Source organism: Aegilops tauschii, chromosome 6 (assembly GCF_002575655.3).
Source record: "Aegilops tauschii subsp. strangulata cultivar AL8/78 chromosome 6, Aet v6.0, whole genome shotgun sequence".
NCBI lineage: Eukaryota > Viridiplantae > Streptophyta > Magnoliopsida > Poales > Poaceae > Aegilops > Aegilops tauschii.
Genome location: NC_053040.3, coordinates 157,270,615 through 157,287,253, shown reverse-complemented (window position 1 = coordinate 157,287,253; position 16,639 = coordinate 157,270,615). Strand labels below are relative to the sequence as shown.

Sequence of the window (16,639 nt, the reverse complement as noted above, 5' to 3'; positions counted from 1 at the left end):
TACAAAGCAATGCAACATAAATGCTTAAGTACAACTAAACCTACCATTCAACAACATCTAATTTGACACATAGTACACTAACCCTAGCATTCAACAACAACTAATTTGACACAGCACACCTAATTTGAACTAAATCACTCACAACCAGTGTATAAATTGAACAATATGCATATCATAGCATTGAACAACACCGAATTTATTCACTATAATAATAACACTATTCGACTATAACAACAACAATAACCCTAACCCTAGTCAAAGCCGTAGAGAAAGGAGATGGGGAAGGGGAAAGGGGGGAGAAATATCACTAGACGCCGCCGAAGGATGAAGCGAGGTGGTGAATTCCCGTCGGATTGGCCTTCACCGCCGCGGCAAACGCTCTCACCCCGTGTATTCGACCAAATACCGCTGCAACACTGTCTCCGCCGGTTTGCTATGGTTCGAGCTCCCGCAAAACTCGCCTAGCTCGGGATCCACGTCGCCTACGCCACCACCTGGTTTCACCGGAGTCGCCATCTCTGGAGTGGACTGAGGGGGGGGGGGAGAGCGGGGAGCGGGAAGAGAAAAACGATGAAGCGGCGCGAACGGGAGGGGAAATGGACTTGGTGTGAATGGCGTCGTCTAACGCCGTCTAATGGCGGTCGGGACGGCTCATTTGGCCATGTAGACAAAAAATGGGCCCATCTGACATAAACTCATTTAACAGAACGAGATCCGCCGATCAGTGATTTTTGCAAATAGATTACACAAGATGTGTTGTTTTCTGAAAAAAAAATAGAGTAGTGTTTTCTGTTTTTTTTTTTAGAAACAGTAGTGTTTTCTGCAATTTACTCCGGCCTCTCCCGTGCGACTGCTGCTACAGCCTACAGCCTACAGCCCAGCTCCCCGTTCCCCCGCAGTCCCGTCTGCTGGCTGCTCCGCGAGACCGCGACCGCACCGTTCCCCCTCGGTCTCGGCGGTGCTCCCCGGCCTCGGCCGTCGGCCCCTGCCTCCGCTGCGCCGCCGAGGCCGAGGAACGCCTACTCCCGCAGCTGCTCTGCGCCCCACTGCTTCTCGCCAACGCGGCGACGTGCCGCAGCCAGGCTGCTGCTTCGCTTCGCCCCGGGTAAATTCTTGACCAGGTAATTTCTAAATTGGTGCATTGAAATTATAGTGAACAGAAAGAGAAGATGCGTCTAAATTGGGGCATTGAAGTTAAAATGAATTGAGATAGAAGATGCGTATGTACTGAATTGAACTCAAATTCATTTCCTTTTATCGTTTTCAAGCCTATAGGTCTCTCAAAGGAGTTTGACCTCGTCGTAGTGGAGGCTTTCATATTTGTATCAATGATTAATTATTTCACTTGATGTTTATGCCTTTTCTTATGAAATTATATTTTTGATGTCTTGAAGGTATTGCCTTCCTTCCACTGTTGATCAGGTCGTGGGAGGCATAGATGAATCAAACCACTGATTTGGTACTCTTTCGTATCTCGACACTACAATCTGTAGTTTTTGTCATGGTTTTATCTATTTTTGTTGGATCGTTAAGCATTGCGTTTAAATTCTACATTCATTGGGCAATCGAGCCATATTTTCTATGCCTTGGCATGATCTATTTTTTTGGGGTAGCTATCAGTGCTTAGATTTTGGTCCGGAGTCTGCTCACCGATAATAGTAAGATTCCTATTTCTTATTTAACAATGGTTTGATTTAAACCCTACTTTCATGATAGTTATATTTCTACTTAAATTCTAATAAAATAAAGTTTGTGTGCATAGGTTGAGCCCTAGCTACTAGTGGAACCAATTTCAAATTAAATGCCACTAAGTACATGTACTTATTAATTTTTCCAAATGGAAGTGGATCTGCTTATATGGAAAATGCAGGGACTGCTGAGCCTTTAGTTTGTACCAGAGATTTTTTTTCTTGCATTTTGCAATGTCTAATGAGCATGCTCTGATCAGGAATATTGTTGTCCCGTCTGAAAGTTATCTTACGGAGAAGGGCCTATTAAGTTGAGTTTCTGCATTTCCTTCAAGATCCTATTGTTACCTTAAGAATAACAGTGGGTGCTCCAATATGTCTATGCACCCTATGTCGCTCTCCTTACAACCCTTCACTGCAAATTCAATAAACAAATATTCTTTAAGGTATTTCTTTCCTGATGGCTCTTATTAATTTACCGGCCTCCATTAATTTTTTGTCATTTCCTATCTCTTGTGTTGCATTCATTTTTAACTCCATTTCTTGTTTATTGGCTTTAGGAGCACTAGTGCGAATTATGACCGTGGTTTTATAAAGTTGGTGCCAATTGGAAGAAGTAGTGGACATTGGGCCACAAATTTCAGACCAAATTCTGTGTCTAGGCCTGAAACTTCTGTAGGACATGATTGTGTAGTGGGAGAGAATGATGGTGTGATCATAGTTGATCACGGGTCACGTCGACAAGAATCTAATCTCATGCTACGTAATGGACTGATTATTTTTTGTGAGTTTTTTGGTGTTTATATCGACGCCTACCTTATATTAGTCTCACTTGAAAATTGCAGATGATTTTGTTAGCATGTTCAAGGCCAGGACTTGCTACAAGATTGTTGAGCCTGCTCACATGGTATGTTTTGATTGTTGTTTTTTCTGAAATTGTATTTGTTCAACGAGGAGGTGCAAATTATGAATTTAGTAAGCTTTGCTTGAAGCTTGTAGCTCGAAATTTCCTTATTAGCAAAGTGAAAGTTGTTGGCATCATTAGCTTTCCATTATTTTGTGAAGGAAAAACTATTGACAATTATGTCAACTCGCAATCTGGGGTTCAAGTTGCCATAGTATTTCTGGGTCTAAATTCCTTGTCCATCATTGAGCATGTTTAGGATGCAGACTGAGTAAAGTATTTTACTCATCACTTCAAATTTGTCAAATTAATTCATATGGAGTTGATACTATTTTTTAAGGTACTGCATTGCACCCTGTACTGGTCACAAAGTCACACGTTTAGAACTCTGACATGATTTTATGCAGTAGTGATATATCCAGTGAGTTCCTGTGTATCTATTTATGAAGGTTTGCACACTGTTGCACTTCTTTTACCCATAGGCTACATGACAATACACATGACAATACCTATAAAAGTTTGACATAGGACAAAGCTAGAACTCCATTTAATTTGGAACGGAGGGAGTATTTCACTTCTTGCAATGGCCTTGTCTTAGATTGAGAAATACGACGTCGTAACCAATTTCCATGCATGAAGAAATAGCTCGGGATATGGAGAAATCATTTCTTTTTTCAAGACCATGTAGGAGAGCTGCATGTATAAATTAGGGAATAGAGTTTTATAATGCCTAGAAGGTATGACCACCAGCAGAAATGCAACAGGGAAAAAGAAACCCCAAAAAGTGATACAACAACTACAACACAGAAGCGGGCAAAAACCTGTAGCTAGTGACCCCAAAAAACGACCCTAATTGTGTATGTCTTCCTTGATATTTCACTTTGCACCAACTGTGATTCATGATCTGTATTTGATCTGATGTCGTCCTAGACCTGCTGTAAAGCTGTGATACTCCTGTTCGAAGACTCTTCCATTCCTTCTCTTCAACGTATTTCTGGCAATCAGCTTTACCAGGCTATCAAATCTGCTTCTTCGGTCATGTTCGCAGCCTGCCTCTGGATGCCATTCACCATTCTTCAAAATGAGCTCCAACCGTTGGCTGAAGTATCATACCATTGCAGTACCCTGGTCCAAATCATGTTGAAGATGCCGCACCTGATGAGTAAATGGCCCAGGTCTCTGCTCGTAGTCTGACAGAACACACGGGTCTCGTTGTGCTGTAACCCACGCTTCACAAGGGGGTCTGCAGTCCAGCATCTCTTTCAGATAGGAAGCCACATAAATATATTGCAACTAAGGGATGCCCAGGCTTTCCGGATGACTCTGGCATACTGAGACTCGATGGCGACCAAAAAAAAGGCTTTATAGACAGTTCTGGATGTGTATTTTCCAGATGAATCCCGGCTCCACGACCAGGTACTGATACTTGAAGATTAATGTCAACCCTTTGAGTACCCCCAGCACGTTCAGAACTGGCATAAACTTGGCAATGGAGGTTAGGGCCTTGATATCGTTGATCCACCTACCAAGGGTCAAAGCCCCAGCCACTGTTCCTTTCTGCTGGATCGATAAAGGGAGAGCAGAGAGAAGGTCTGGTGTGATCTCAGCAACTGAAAAACCGTTGATCCAGGCATCCTGCCAAAACCGCGTGAAATTACCATCCCCAATTACTCAATTAGGACATCGGTTCCAGCGAGTAAGATAGCAACATCTGCACCAGCAACTAGAGGAAGGATTCTCCATGACCTTGTCATGTCAGTGCGCTGTAGCGATAGCCAACAAACCTTCACAGCTGTGCTCGTATGACATAAGTTAAGAATCCTGAGGCCTCCAAGCTTCTTTGGCCTACACGCCATGTCCTAATTAACCAGGCACTGATCGTCTTTGGCAGTGTCCGCACCCTTTTTGCAAGAAACTTCTTTCACAACTTCTTGGTCTTGATAATCTTTTCACTTAAGAAATTAATTTCATAGCTAAACCAATAGAAATGAGATCTTTTTCGCTTCTTTAAAAAATGTTTTTTGTTTTGAATGAATATATTTGGGACCAGACAAACAATGTGACTTTCATAGCCAAGCCGATATAAATGACTTCTCTTTCCATTTCACTAATATCATTTTTTTCTATTTTTGAACAAAAACATGTAGGACATGACAAATAATGTGACTGTGAGTTAGTATAAAGATGTTGTATTCTTACCAATGCCTGTCAGACATGAAGTCAAACATATGCTGTGCACAAGCATTCCTGTTTTCGTCTAACTATTCTCTATTAGGAGTGTCCATGTACATTTAGTTAGCTTGCACATTGGGTTTAGTTCAGTCAAAATATAAGCATCTGTTTCATTGGATCTCTTGTTATAAATTAATCACACATTTTCAGTTGACCATCAGGAGGGCAGTTTAGATTAATCACCGACACTAACTTCATTAAAATGAAGTACAGTTGCCCTTGATGCAGGCCTCCATTACAGCCTATACCTGTATGCTTTTGTTAATGAGCGATAATTTACCAACGTATATTTTTAGCCACTGTCCTGTATGCTTTTTTCTTGAGGTTTCTCGGAAAGGTGTATTACTATTACCAAAATCTCATTGATATTTGTTTCATCATTCTCCAATTGTTATTTATTTGTTATATTAAATTAATGGGCTGGAGGCATCTTTCTTTCGAACTCAAAGCTGGAGGCTTTTGTGCTAATGAATCATATCACTGTTAGTTCTTATCTGGAGATATTTTTTCATTTTGAGATGCATGAAGTTGCTAAACTTTTGCTTTGACAAAATGAAGGAGCTGGCTGAGCCTACTATTAAGGAAGCATTTGGAAAATGTGTGCAGCAGGGAGCATCTCGCGTTATTGTCAGTCCATATTTCCTTTCCCCTGGGCGACACTGGAAGCAAGTATGTTGTCGTTTTTTTTTGTCTGGATGGATAGTTCTAAAATGTTTAATACGGAAGATGTCAGCGGTGCCTATGTTCTATTCTATTGCTTATATCGCATCAGTAAGACATGAGTTCTCATGCAATTTGGCACTGGTCTTTCTCAGGATATCCCTTCTTTAGCATCAGAAGCCTCTAAAGAGCACTCAAGCGTACCCTACATCATCACGGCTCCTCTTGGATTACATGAGCTTATGGTGGTACGTGCTAATTAATTCTCTGGATTGTGCAAGATTATCTATGTCACACTGAATTATGCATTCAGTAGCCCATCTTTTATGAGAATTGTCGTTAGTAGAAAAGCAAACTAATGTGATATTTTTTATAAGTAGATCTATAGGAACAGCCACCCTTTTGATGATGTGCTACAACTTTTCAGGATAGAAATGTTGAAAAGGAAGTGTAGAATTTTGTTTGCTACGTACTACTATTAACGAAGGGTTCAGAGTCATTGAGTGTTTGTTCTAGAAAAATGTCGGTGAATTGATAGCAACTAAAGCATTCTCCTCTTTATACAAGATGCAAGTTTACGAGTTCTTTTATCAAAATGGAAAAGTTGCTTTGCAGGATATTATGAGCGATCGCATCAAATACTGCCTGAGGCACGCTGCAGGTGGAGTCGATGAGTGTACGGTATGTGCCGGGCCTGGAAAGTGCCACTTTTACTCTTGATGGGAAAGACAATGGAGGCTACTTTGCTCAACAGTCCTATCCCCATAATTTTGGAAATTGTATACAACCAACCTTGTTTCTTGCAAATGAGCGCCTCAAATGGCTGAGACCCTAAGTTTGATTTTGTGCGAGCTTAACCTGTGTTCCATGCCATGTTACAGAACCTATCGCTGTTATACTGATTAATGTTAATGGTTTTGTTCAGTTTGTAGATATGGACTGTGTAAATTTGTCAGGTAAAGATGTGAATGAAACACTCAATTTAATCAAAGTGAAGGGCATGCGGAGATTTTACTAGACCCTTCGCCCCGATCCACCTAGAGCTTCTCGATCCATCGTATGATCACTCAACTCCGCTGTGGTATGATTTCCATTTAGTCGTGTCAACTATAAAGATGCTATTTCGAAATTCACTTTGGCACATGGGAGCATATGCTCCTGCCACTGAAAAATATATTTCAAAATGTCAAAAAATTCCGAACACAAATTTGACGTGTACATCTCATCATTGTATGTGCGCACGCCAAATTTTGTGAAAATCTGACATTTTATACGCCTTGTGTAAAAAAGACGAAAAAAAATGTCTCATGAAAAGCCTATTTTAACACCAAATTTTGTCTTTTTTACATGTGACATAAGTTGTCGGTTTTCTGCGAAACAAGTTTGTGTGCATGTGGAATGTCGAGATGTACGCAGGAATCATTTTGTCAGAATTCTGTGACATTTCAAAATATTTTTAAAACACATTTTGAAAACCAGGAGCATATGCTTCCATGTGAGCATATGCTCCTGCCACTGAAAAACCTTTATTCTTCTTGAATTTATCTTTGCAGTTTTTACCATTTAACAACCTAAATGATAGTGATCTCCATTCATTTTCGTTGCACGAATCTTACTTCGTTGCTCCCCTGGCTCGAGTGCCACGTCAGCGTGCGGCGACGTGCGGTGGAACCGCCGCTTGCCTTGCCCGAACGGCCACTCTCCACGATCGCTGCCTCGCGGTTATATCGGCACGTAGCCGTTTAATCACCCAGTCGCCTTTACTTCCCATCCACCCCGCATTCCACTCCGTTTTCTCCCATCTTCGTGGCAATTTTGGGCAACAGTGAGGCGATTCCGCGGTGACTCTCCGTGGAAGTGTCTCGGAGGCCGGTTCCCGTTGCCGGGAGTCCACACAGCCGCTCCATCGCGTCGACTTTGAAGCCGCGGAAAGTTAACCCTGCGAACCCCTCGATGGCGCCCTTTCTTCTCTGTGATCCCGCGGTGGTTCCATGGCGAATCCGCGGCGGAAGGGTGCGGGATCTCGTTTCCCGTCGCCAGGGAGTACCCACCGTGTAGATAGGCTCGTCGCGCAGTTGACATTCCACTCGCGGGAAGCTCCACCCACAGCGTCGCAAGAATACTCACTGCTCCACGCCGCTCCTCTGGGTTTTCCACGGCGGTTCCATGGCAAACCCGCGTCTGAATGGTATGGGAGGCCGGTTCCTGTCGCCGGGGGTTGTCCCTGCGGTGTAGCTAAGCCTTGGGCTCGGGGTTGAGATTTTTGACCGTGTAAGGCTTCACCCACAACGCATGTTTTGTTCATTTTTGTATGAACCCTAGATTTAGAATGCTTTTTGGTGCAAACGTTTGTTTCCTTTGTTTAAGATTCCACAGAAATTTTGTGTAGTGTGTCTCTGGAATTTTCGGTTGCCATGTCAATGTTCACAATCACAGCAAATGTTTTTGATCCTCACAATTTGTATAAGAACATGGCAACTTCCTCTTGATAACAACCTATTTACTTGCCATGTCACTGAATACAAACATGGCAACTTTCTCTGAATCAGTACCTGAACACTTTATTATATTGTTTAGTAAGAACATGACAAGTACCTCTTAACCACAACCCATTACTTGCCATGTTTCTGAATAAACACATGGCAACTCTCCCTAGACGATAACCTAAAACAGATCCCAACAAATGCACCACATAAGTTACATCGGATTGATCTCAGATGTGATCATTGTATTGAAGATCAAAAGAGAGAGAAAGCCATCTAGCTACTGCTATGGACACGTAGGTCCCGTGGGAACTATTCACAGATCATCATGGAGGCAACAAGGTTGATGAAGATCGCCTCCCCAATGGTTTCCCCCTCCGGCAGCACGCCGGAACAGGGCTCCAAATGGGATAGCGAAAAAATAGAGGATTGCGGCGGCGAAAGAATTATTTTTGGGTCTCGCCTCAGGGGTTTCTGAATATATGGGAATTTATAGGCCAGGAATTAGGGAAAACGGAGCCACGGGGGGGCTACAAGGCACCAGGGCGTGCCCTTGCCTTGTGGTCGCCTTGTGGGTTGTCTGGTCTTCTCCCGAAGCTTCTAGGGCCACTTTCTATCTAGAAAATATCGTTAAAAAGTTTCATCGTGTTTGGACTTTGTTTGGTATGGATTTCCTAGAAAAAACCAAAAACATGTAGAAAACAGGAAGTGGCACTGGACACTGAGTTAATAGGTTAGTCGATAAAAACAATATAAAATGGCATATAAAGCATACAAAGGTGATAATATAATAGCATGAAACAATTAAAAATTGTAGATACGTTGGAGACGTATCAACGAGCGCACGCGGGGGGTGGGGGTGGGAGGTTGCGCCTGCGCCGGAGGGGTCGGGGTTGCGGCACCGTGGGAGGGTCCGAAGGCGAGGGCAGTGTGACTCGCGCACATGTAAGTGCCGCAGCCGGCGTTCTAGAGACGAAGGTACGCCACGGCTGTTGGGGAACATAGTAATTTCAAAAAATTTCCTACGCACACGCAAGATCATGGTGATGCATAGCAACGAGAGGAGAGAGTGTGTCCACGTACCCTCGTAGACCGAAAGCGGAAGCGTTAGCACAACGCGGTTGATGTAGTCGTACGTCTTCACGATCCGACCGATCAAGTACCGAACGCACGACACCTCCGAGTTCAGCACACGTTCAGCCCGATGACGTCCCTCGAACTCCGATCCAGCCGAGTGTTGAGGGAGAGTTTCGTCAGCATGATGGCGTGGTGACGATGATGATGTTCTACCGACGCAGGGCTTCGCCTAAGCACCGCTACGATATTATCGAGGTGGACTATGGTGGAGGGGGGCACCGCACACGGCTAAAAGATCAATGATCAATTGTTGTGTCTTTGGGGTGCCCCCTGCCCCCGTATATAAAGGAGCAAGGTGGGGAGAGGCGGCCGGCCAGGAGAGGGGCGCGCCAGGAGGAGTCCTACTCCCACTGGGAGTAGGACTCCCTCCCTTCCTTGTTGGATTAGGAGAAGGGGGAAAGAGGAGAGAGAGAGGAAGGAAAGGGGGGCGCCGCCCCCCTCCTTGTCCAATTCGGACTAGAGGGGGAGGGGGCGCGCGGCCTGTCCTAGCCGCCTCTCCTCTTCTCCACTAAGGCCCATGTAGGCCCATTAAACCCACGGGGGGTTCCGGTAGCCTCCTGGTACTCCGGTATATATCCGATAACCCCCGGAACCATTCCGGTGTCTGAATATAGTCGTATAATATATCAATCTTCATGTCTCGACCATTTCGAGACTCCTCGTCATGTCCGTGATCTCATCCGGGACTCCGAACTACCTTCGGTACATCAAAACATATAAACTCATAATATAACTGTCATCGAAACTTTAAGCGTGCGGACCCTACGGGTTCGAGAACTATGTAGACATGACCAAGACACGTCTCCGGTCAATAACCAATAGCGGAACCTGGATGCTCATATTGGCTCCCACATATTCTACGAAGATCTTTATCGGTCAAACCGCATAACAACATACGTTGTTCCCTTTGTCATCGGTATGTTACTTGCCCGAGATTCGATCGTCGGTATCTTAAAACCTAGTTCAATCTCGTTACCGGCAAGTCTCTTTACTCGTTCCGTAATACATCATCCCGCAACTAACTCATTAGTTGCAATGCTTGCAAGGCTTAAGTGATGTGCATTACCGAGTGGGCCCAGAGATACCTCTCTGACAATCGGAGTGACAAATCCTAATCTCGAAATACGCCAACCCAACAAGTACCTTTGGAGACACCTGTAGAGCACCTTTATAATCACCCAGTTACGTTGTGACGTTTGGTAGCACACAAAGTGTTCCTCCGGTAAATGGGAGTTGCATAATCTCATAGTCATAGGAACATGTATAAGTCATGAAGAAAGCAATAGCAGAATACTAAACGATCGTGTGCTAAGCTAACGGAATGGGTCAAGTCAATCACACCATTCTCCTAATGATGTGATCCCGTTGATCAAATGACAACTCATGTCTATGGCTAGGAAACATAACCATCTTTGATCAACGAGCTAGTCAAGTAGAGGCATACTAGTGACACTCTGTTTGTCTATGTATTCACACAAGTATTATGTTTCCGGTTAATACAATTCTAGCATGAATAATAAACATTTATCATGAAATAAGGAAATAAATAATAACTTTATTATTGCCTCTAGGGCATATTTCCTTCAGTCTCCCACTTGCACTAGAGTCAATAATCTAGATCACATCGCCATGTGATTTAACATCAATAGTTCACATCACCATGTGATTAACACCCATAGTTCACATCGTCATGTGACCAACACCCAAAGGGTTTACTAGAGTCAATAATCTAGTTCACATCGCTATGTGATTAACACCCAAAGAGTACTAAGGTGTGATCATGTTTTGCTTGTGAGAGAAGTTTAGTCAACGGGTCTGCCATATTCAGATCCGTATGTATTTTGCAAATTTCTATGTCTACAATGCTCTGCACGGAGCTACTTTAGCTAATTGCTCCCACTTTCAATATGTATCCAGATGAAGACTTAGAGTCATCTGGATCAGTGTCAAAACTTGCATCGACGTAACCCTTTACGACGAACCTTTTTGTCACCTCCATAATCAAGAAACATACCCTTATTCCACTAAGGATAATTTTGATCGCTGTCCAGTGATCTACTCCTAGATCACTATTGTACTCCCTTGCCAAAATCAGTGTAGGGTATACAATAGATCTGGTACACAGCATGGCATACTTTATAGAACCTATGGCTGAGGCATAGGGAATGACTTTCATTCTCTTTCTATCTTTTGCCGTGGTCGGGCTTTGAGTCTTACTCAATTTCACACCTTGTAATACAGGTAAGAACTCTTTCTTTGACTGTTCCATTTTGAACTACTTCAAAATCTTGTCAAGGTATGTACTCATTGAAAAAATTTATCAAGCATTTTGATCTATCTCTATAGATCTTGATGCTCAATATGTAAGCAGCTTCACCGAGGTCTTTCTTTGAAAAACTCCTTTCAAACACTCCTTTATGCTTTGCAGAATAATTCTGCATTATTTCTGATCAACAATATGTCATTCACATATACTTATCAGAAATGTTGTAGTGCTCCCACTCACTTTCTTGTAAATACAGGCTTCACCGCAAGTCTGTATAAAACTATATGCTTTGATCAACTCATCAAAGCGTATATTCCAACTCTGAGATGCTTGCACCAGTCCATAGATGGATCGCTGGAGCTTGCATATTTTGTTAGCACCTTTAGGATTGACAAAACCTTCTGGTTGCATCATATACAACTCTTCTTTAATAAATCCATTAAGGAATGCAGTTTTGTTTATCCATTTGCCAGATTTCATAAAATGCGGCAATTGCTAACATGATTTGGACAGACTTAAGCATCTCTACGAGTGAGAAAATCTCATCATAGTCAACACCTTGAACTTGTCGAAAACCTTTTTGCGACAATTCTAGCTTTGTAGGTAGTAACACTACTATCAGCGTCCGTCTTCCTCTTGAAGATCCATTTATTTTCTATGGCTTGCCGATCATTGGGCAAGTCAACCAAAGTCCACACTTTGTTCTCATACATGGATCCCATATCAGATTTCATGGCCTCAAGCCATTTCGCGGAATCTGGGCTCATCATCGCTTCCTGTAGGTTCGTCATGGTCAAGTAACATGACCTCCAAAATAGGATTACCGTACCACTCTGGTGTGGATCTCACTCTGGTTGACCTACGAGGTTTTGTAGTAACTTGATCTGAAGTTACATGATCATCATCATTAGCTTCCTCACTAATTGGTGTAGGAGTCACAGGAACAGATTTCTGTGATGAACTACTTTCCAATAAGGGAGCAGGTACAGTTACCTCATCAAGTTCTACTTTCCTCCCACTCACTTCTTTCGAGAGAAACTCCTTCTCTAGAAAGGATCCATTCTTAGCAACGCATATCTTGCCTTCGGATCTGTGATAGAAGGTGTACCCAACAGTAACTTTTGGGTATCCTATGAAGACGCACTTTTCTGATTTGGGTTTGAGCTTATTAGGATGAAACTTTTTGTGACGCCCAGATATTTAGCTACAATGAACCTCTGCTAATGATGCCACGTCACCTCGATTACTATTGCTAATCTAGCGTTAGTTCGAAACTGGTTCGAATTCAAAATCAAAATCAAGCAAACAATAAAAGTTTTTAAATATTAAAACTAAAATGTTCGGGTTGTGCCAAATAATGCGTAGGTAATTATGGAGAAGAAACCACACTTCTGTAAAGTATTCAAATGCACTAAAATAAATAAAACTGCAGCTAAACCTATTATAAATGCCCTTTTGAAATTTATAAAAATGCGAACTAAATATTTTAAAATACCAAAATATATTGTGGCAGTGGGCTAGTTTGCAACCTCAATTTAGGTACTGGTCTTATAATTTTGCAAAACTAAAATAAAAGCGTAAATAAGATAAAAACAGAAAAGAAATAAAGTGAATAAAAACTAAAGGCAAAAGGTAAAAGAAACCCCCACCCCACTGGGCCAAGTGGCCTAACTGGGCCACCAGGTCGGCCCACCCCGCCTACTGCATAACCCCCCACCACAGCCTAACCCTAGACCGAACCCCCACCCCTCGCACTCATCCCCCCTTTCCTCCCCATCTGGATCGGGCAAGCGCCCCGACCCCATCGCCCCACATCGCCAGCGCCCCGACCCCGGCGCCGGACTCCCCCACCGCCGCAACGCCCGTGTCGTCCCCCTCCCCTGCGGCCGCCGTCGCACCTTCGTCGGATCTCCACCAACACCGTCGCCGATTGTCGGGGCAACCCCAACGGAGCTCCTCTGCCTCGACGTCGCCGTCGCGCGGAGCCCCCCGTTGCCGGACCGCCCCAACGTCGTCGCCCCGTCCTCAACCTCCCCCTCGACTTGGCTCCTACGAGCCTCGCCGCCCCATGCATCGACGCCGCATGTGAGGCCCCCTCTGACCCTTCTTTCCTCCCGTCCGGTCACCACGCGTCGACCCCGCTCGCGCCGCTCGGTCCGCGCCGTAGCTCGTCGCACCTGCGACGGCCCTGCCCCTCGCGCCCGCACGCGCTCACCCAGTTGAGGCCGCGCCCGCGCCCCCGTTGCCCCGCGCTTGCAGTGCTTGTCCCGCCCGCGTCGCGCCGCGCCGCTGCGCCCCTTTGCCGCCCTCCACCGCTGCTGCCGCAGCCCCGCCTCCCCCCGTCGTGCGCACGCGCGCCCTTGCGCCTGCTAGCCGCGCTGGGTTCGCCTCGGGGCTTCGTTGCCGGGAGCCCGCTAACCCGCCCGTTCCTCCCCTGTGACACTGACCGCAGGGGCCCACGCCCCTGTTTTATAAGAAAAAGGATTTAGAAAATAATTAATTAATTAGTAAATGATTAATTAACTTAATTAAGTCTTTAAAATTAGCCTAATCACTTAATTAAAACTTCACTAGTCATGTTTAATTAAACTTAATTAACCTAATTATCTAATTAAGCTAATTAATTTGTTAACCAGGTTAATAGTCAATGACAAACGGGACCCGCACATCAGTCTGACCAGTCAACAGAACCTTTGACTGCTGACGTCATGCTGACGTGATAAAATGATTTTCGATTTAATTAATTCCGTTAATTCTAAAAATGATATTAAATCTTTAGAAATTAATATAAAATAATTCGTAACTCGGATGCAAATACTTTGTACATGAAAGTTGCTCAGAACGACGAGACGAATACGGATACACTCTCCGTTCGTCCGCCACACATCCCTAGCATAACAAACACGCAACTTTCCCTCTCCGGTTCATCTGTCCGAAAACGCGAAACACCGGGGATACTTTCCCGGATTTTTCCCTCCCTTTGCCAGTATCACCTATCCCTGCGTTAGATCACCCCTGGCACCGCGTATTGCCTTGTTATATGTTGTGATGCATCTGTTTGCGTTGTATTCATTGTTTCTCCCCCCTCTTCTCTCCGGTAGACTACGAGACTGACGCCGCTGCTGGTGCCCCGATCAACTACGTTGTTGACGACCCCTCCTTCTTGCCAGAGCAACCAGGCAAGCCCCCCCCCCTTGATCACCAGATATCGCCTATTCTTCTCTATACTGCTTGCATTAGAGTAGTGTAGCATGTTACTGCTTTCCGTTAATCCTATCCTGATGCATAGCCTATCCTTGCTACTACCATTGTTACCTTTATCTGCAATCCTACATGCTTAGTATAGGATGCTAGTTTTCCATCAGTGGCCCTACATCCTTGTCCGTTTGCTGTGCTATACTATCGGGCCGTGATCACTTGGGCGGTGATCACGGGTATATACTTATATACTTTATACATGATACCTGTGGTGACTAAAGTCGGGTCGGCTCGTAGGAGTACCCGCGAGTGGATCTTGTGGCGGAGCGACAGGGCAGGTTGAGACCACCTAGGCGAGAAGTGGGCCTGGCCCTGGACGGCGTCCGCGGTTACTTCAAAATAACACGCTTAACGAGTTCTTGGTATTTGATCTGAGTCTGGCCATTTGGTCTATACGCACTAACCAACTACGCGGGAACAGTTATGGGCACTCGACGTCGTGGTATCAGCCGAAGCCTTCGTGACATCAGCGACCGAGCGGCGCGCGCCGCATTGGACCGTAAGCTCGCACTTGTATTAAGGGGGCTAGGTCTGCTTTCGGCCGCGTACGCAATGTGCAGGTGTGCAATGGGCGATGGGCCCAGACCCCTGCGCGCATAGGATTTAGACCGACGTGCTGACCTCTCTGTTGAGCCTAGGTGGGGCTGCAACGTGTTGATCTTCTGAGGCCGGGCATGACCCAGAAAAGTGTGTCCAGCCAAATGAGATCGAGGGTGTTGGGTTATGTGGTGCACCCCTGCAGGGAAGTTTATCTATTCGAATAGCCGTGTCCCTCGGTAAAAGGACGACCCGGAGTGGTACCTTGACCTTATGACAACTAGAACCGGATACTTAATAAAACACACCCTTCCAAGTGCCAGATATAACCCGGTGATCGCTCTCTAACAGGGCGACGAGGAGGGGATCGCCGGGTAGGATTATGCTATACGATGCTACTTGGAGGACTTCAATCTACTCTCTTCTACATTCTGCAAGACGGAGGCTGCCAGAAGCGTAGTCTTCGACAGGATTAGCTATCCCCCTCTTATTCTGGCATTCTGCAGTTCAGTCCACTGATATGGCCCTTTACACATATACCCATGCATATGTAGCGTAGCTCCTTGCTTGCGAGTACTTTGGATGAGTACTCACGGTTGCTTTTCTCCCTCTTTTCCCCCTTTCCTTCCTACCTGGTTGTCGCAACCAGATGCTGGAGCCCAGGAGCCAGACGCCACCGTCGACGACGACTCCTACTACACCGAAGGTGCCTACTACTACGTGCAGCCCGCTGACGACGACCAGGAGTAGTTAGAAGGATCCCAGGCAGGAGGCCTGCGCCTCGTTCGATCTGTATCCCAGTTTGTGCTAGCCTTCTTAAGGCAAACTTGTTTAACTTATGTCTGTACTCAGATATTGTTGCTTCCGCTGACTCATCTATGATCGAGCACTTGTATTCGAGCCCTCGAGGCCCCTGGCTTGTATTATGATGCTTGTATGACTTATTTATGTTTTAGAGTTGTGTTGTGATATCTTCCCGTGAGTCCCTGATCTTGATCGTACACGTTTGCGTGCATGATTAGTGTACGATTGAATCGGGGGCGTCACACCTTTTCACATAAGCATCGCAACCCCAAACTTTAAGAAACGACAGCTTAGGTTTCTTGCCAAACCATAGTTCATACGGTGTCGTCTCAACGGATTAGACGGTGCCCTATTTAATGTGAATGCAGCTGTCTCTAATGCATAACCCCAGAACGATAGTGGTAAATCGGTAAGAGACATCATAGATTGCACTATATCCAATAAAGTACGGTTATGACGTTCGGACACACCATTATGCTGTGGTCTTCCAGGTGGCATGAGTTTATGAAACTATTCCACATTGTTTTAATTGAAGGCCAAACTCGTAACTCAAATATTTTACCTTTGCGATCATATCGTAGAAACTTTTATTTTTGTTACGATGATTCTCCACTTCACTCTGATATTCTTTGAACTTTTCAAATGTTTCAGACTTGTGTTTAATCAAGTA

The 16,639-nt window shown here is 44.7% G+C and overlaps 1 protein-coding gene across 5 annotated transcripts; it reads left to right on the top strand.

Annotated features, from left to right (window-relative positions):
* The first annotated feature begins 846 nt into the window (after positions 1-846).
* LOC109746890 (sirohydrochlorin ferrochelatase, chloroplastic) lies at positions 847-6,417 on the top strand. 5 transcript variants are annotated; one of them, XM_020305987.4, is made up of 8 exons: positions 847-1,121; positions 1,395-1,459; positions 1,949-2,134; positions 2,249-2,451; positions 2,534-2,595; positions 5,383-5,493; positions 5,640-5,732; positions 6,100-6,417. In XM_020305987.4, exons 3-8 carry the CDS (start codon positions 2,064-2,066, stop codon positions 6,202-6,204), a joined length of 645 nt encoding a protein of 214 aa, XP_020161576.1. In that variant the 5' UTR covers positions 847-1,121; positions 1,395-1,459; positions 1,949-2,063; the 3' UTR covers positions 6,205-6,417. The 5 variants fall into 5 exon arrangements, with proteins under 5 accessions (XP_020161576.1, XP_040248209.1, XP_045085747.1 ...); XM_040392275.3 differs by having other exon boundaries at positions 6,089-6,417; XM_045229812.2 differs by having other exon boundaries at positions 5,912-6,137.
* The last annotated feature ends 10,222 nt before the right edge of the window (positions 6,418-16,639 follow it).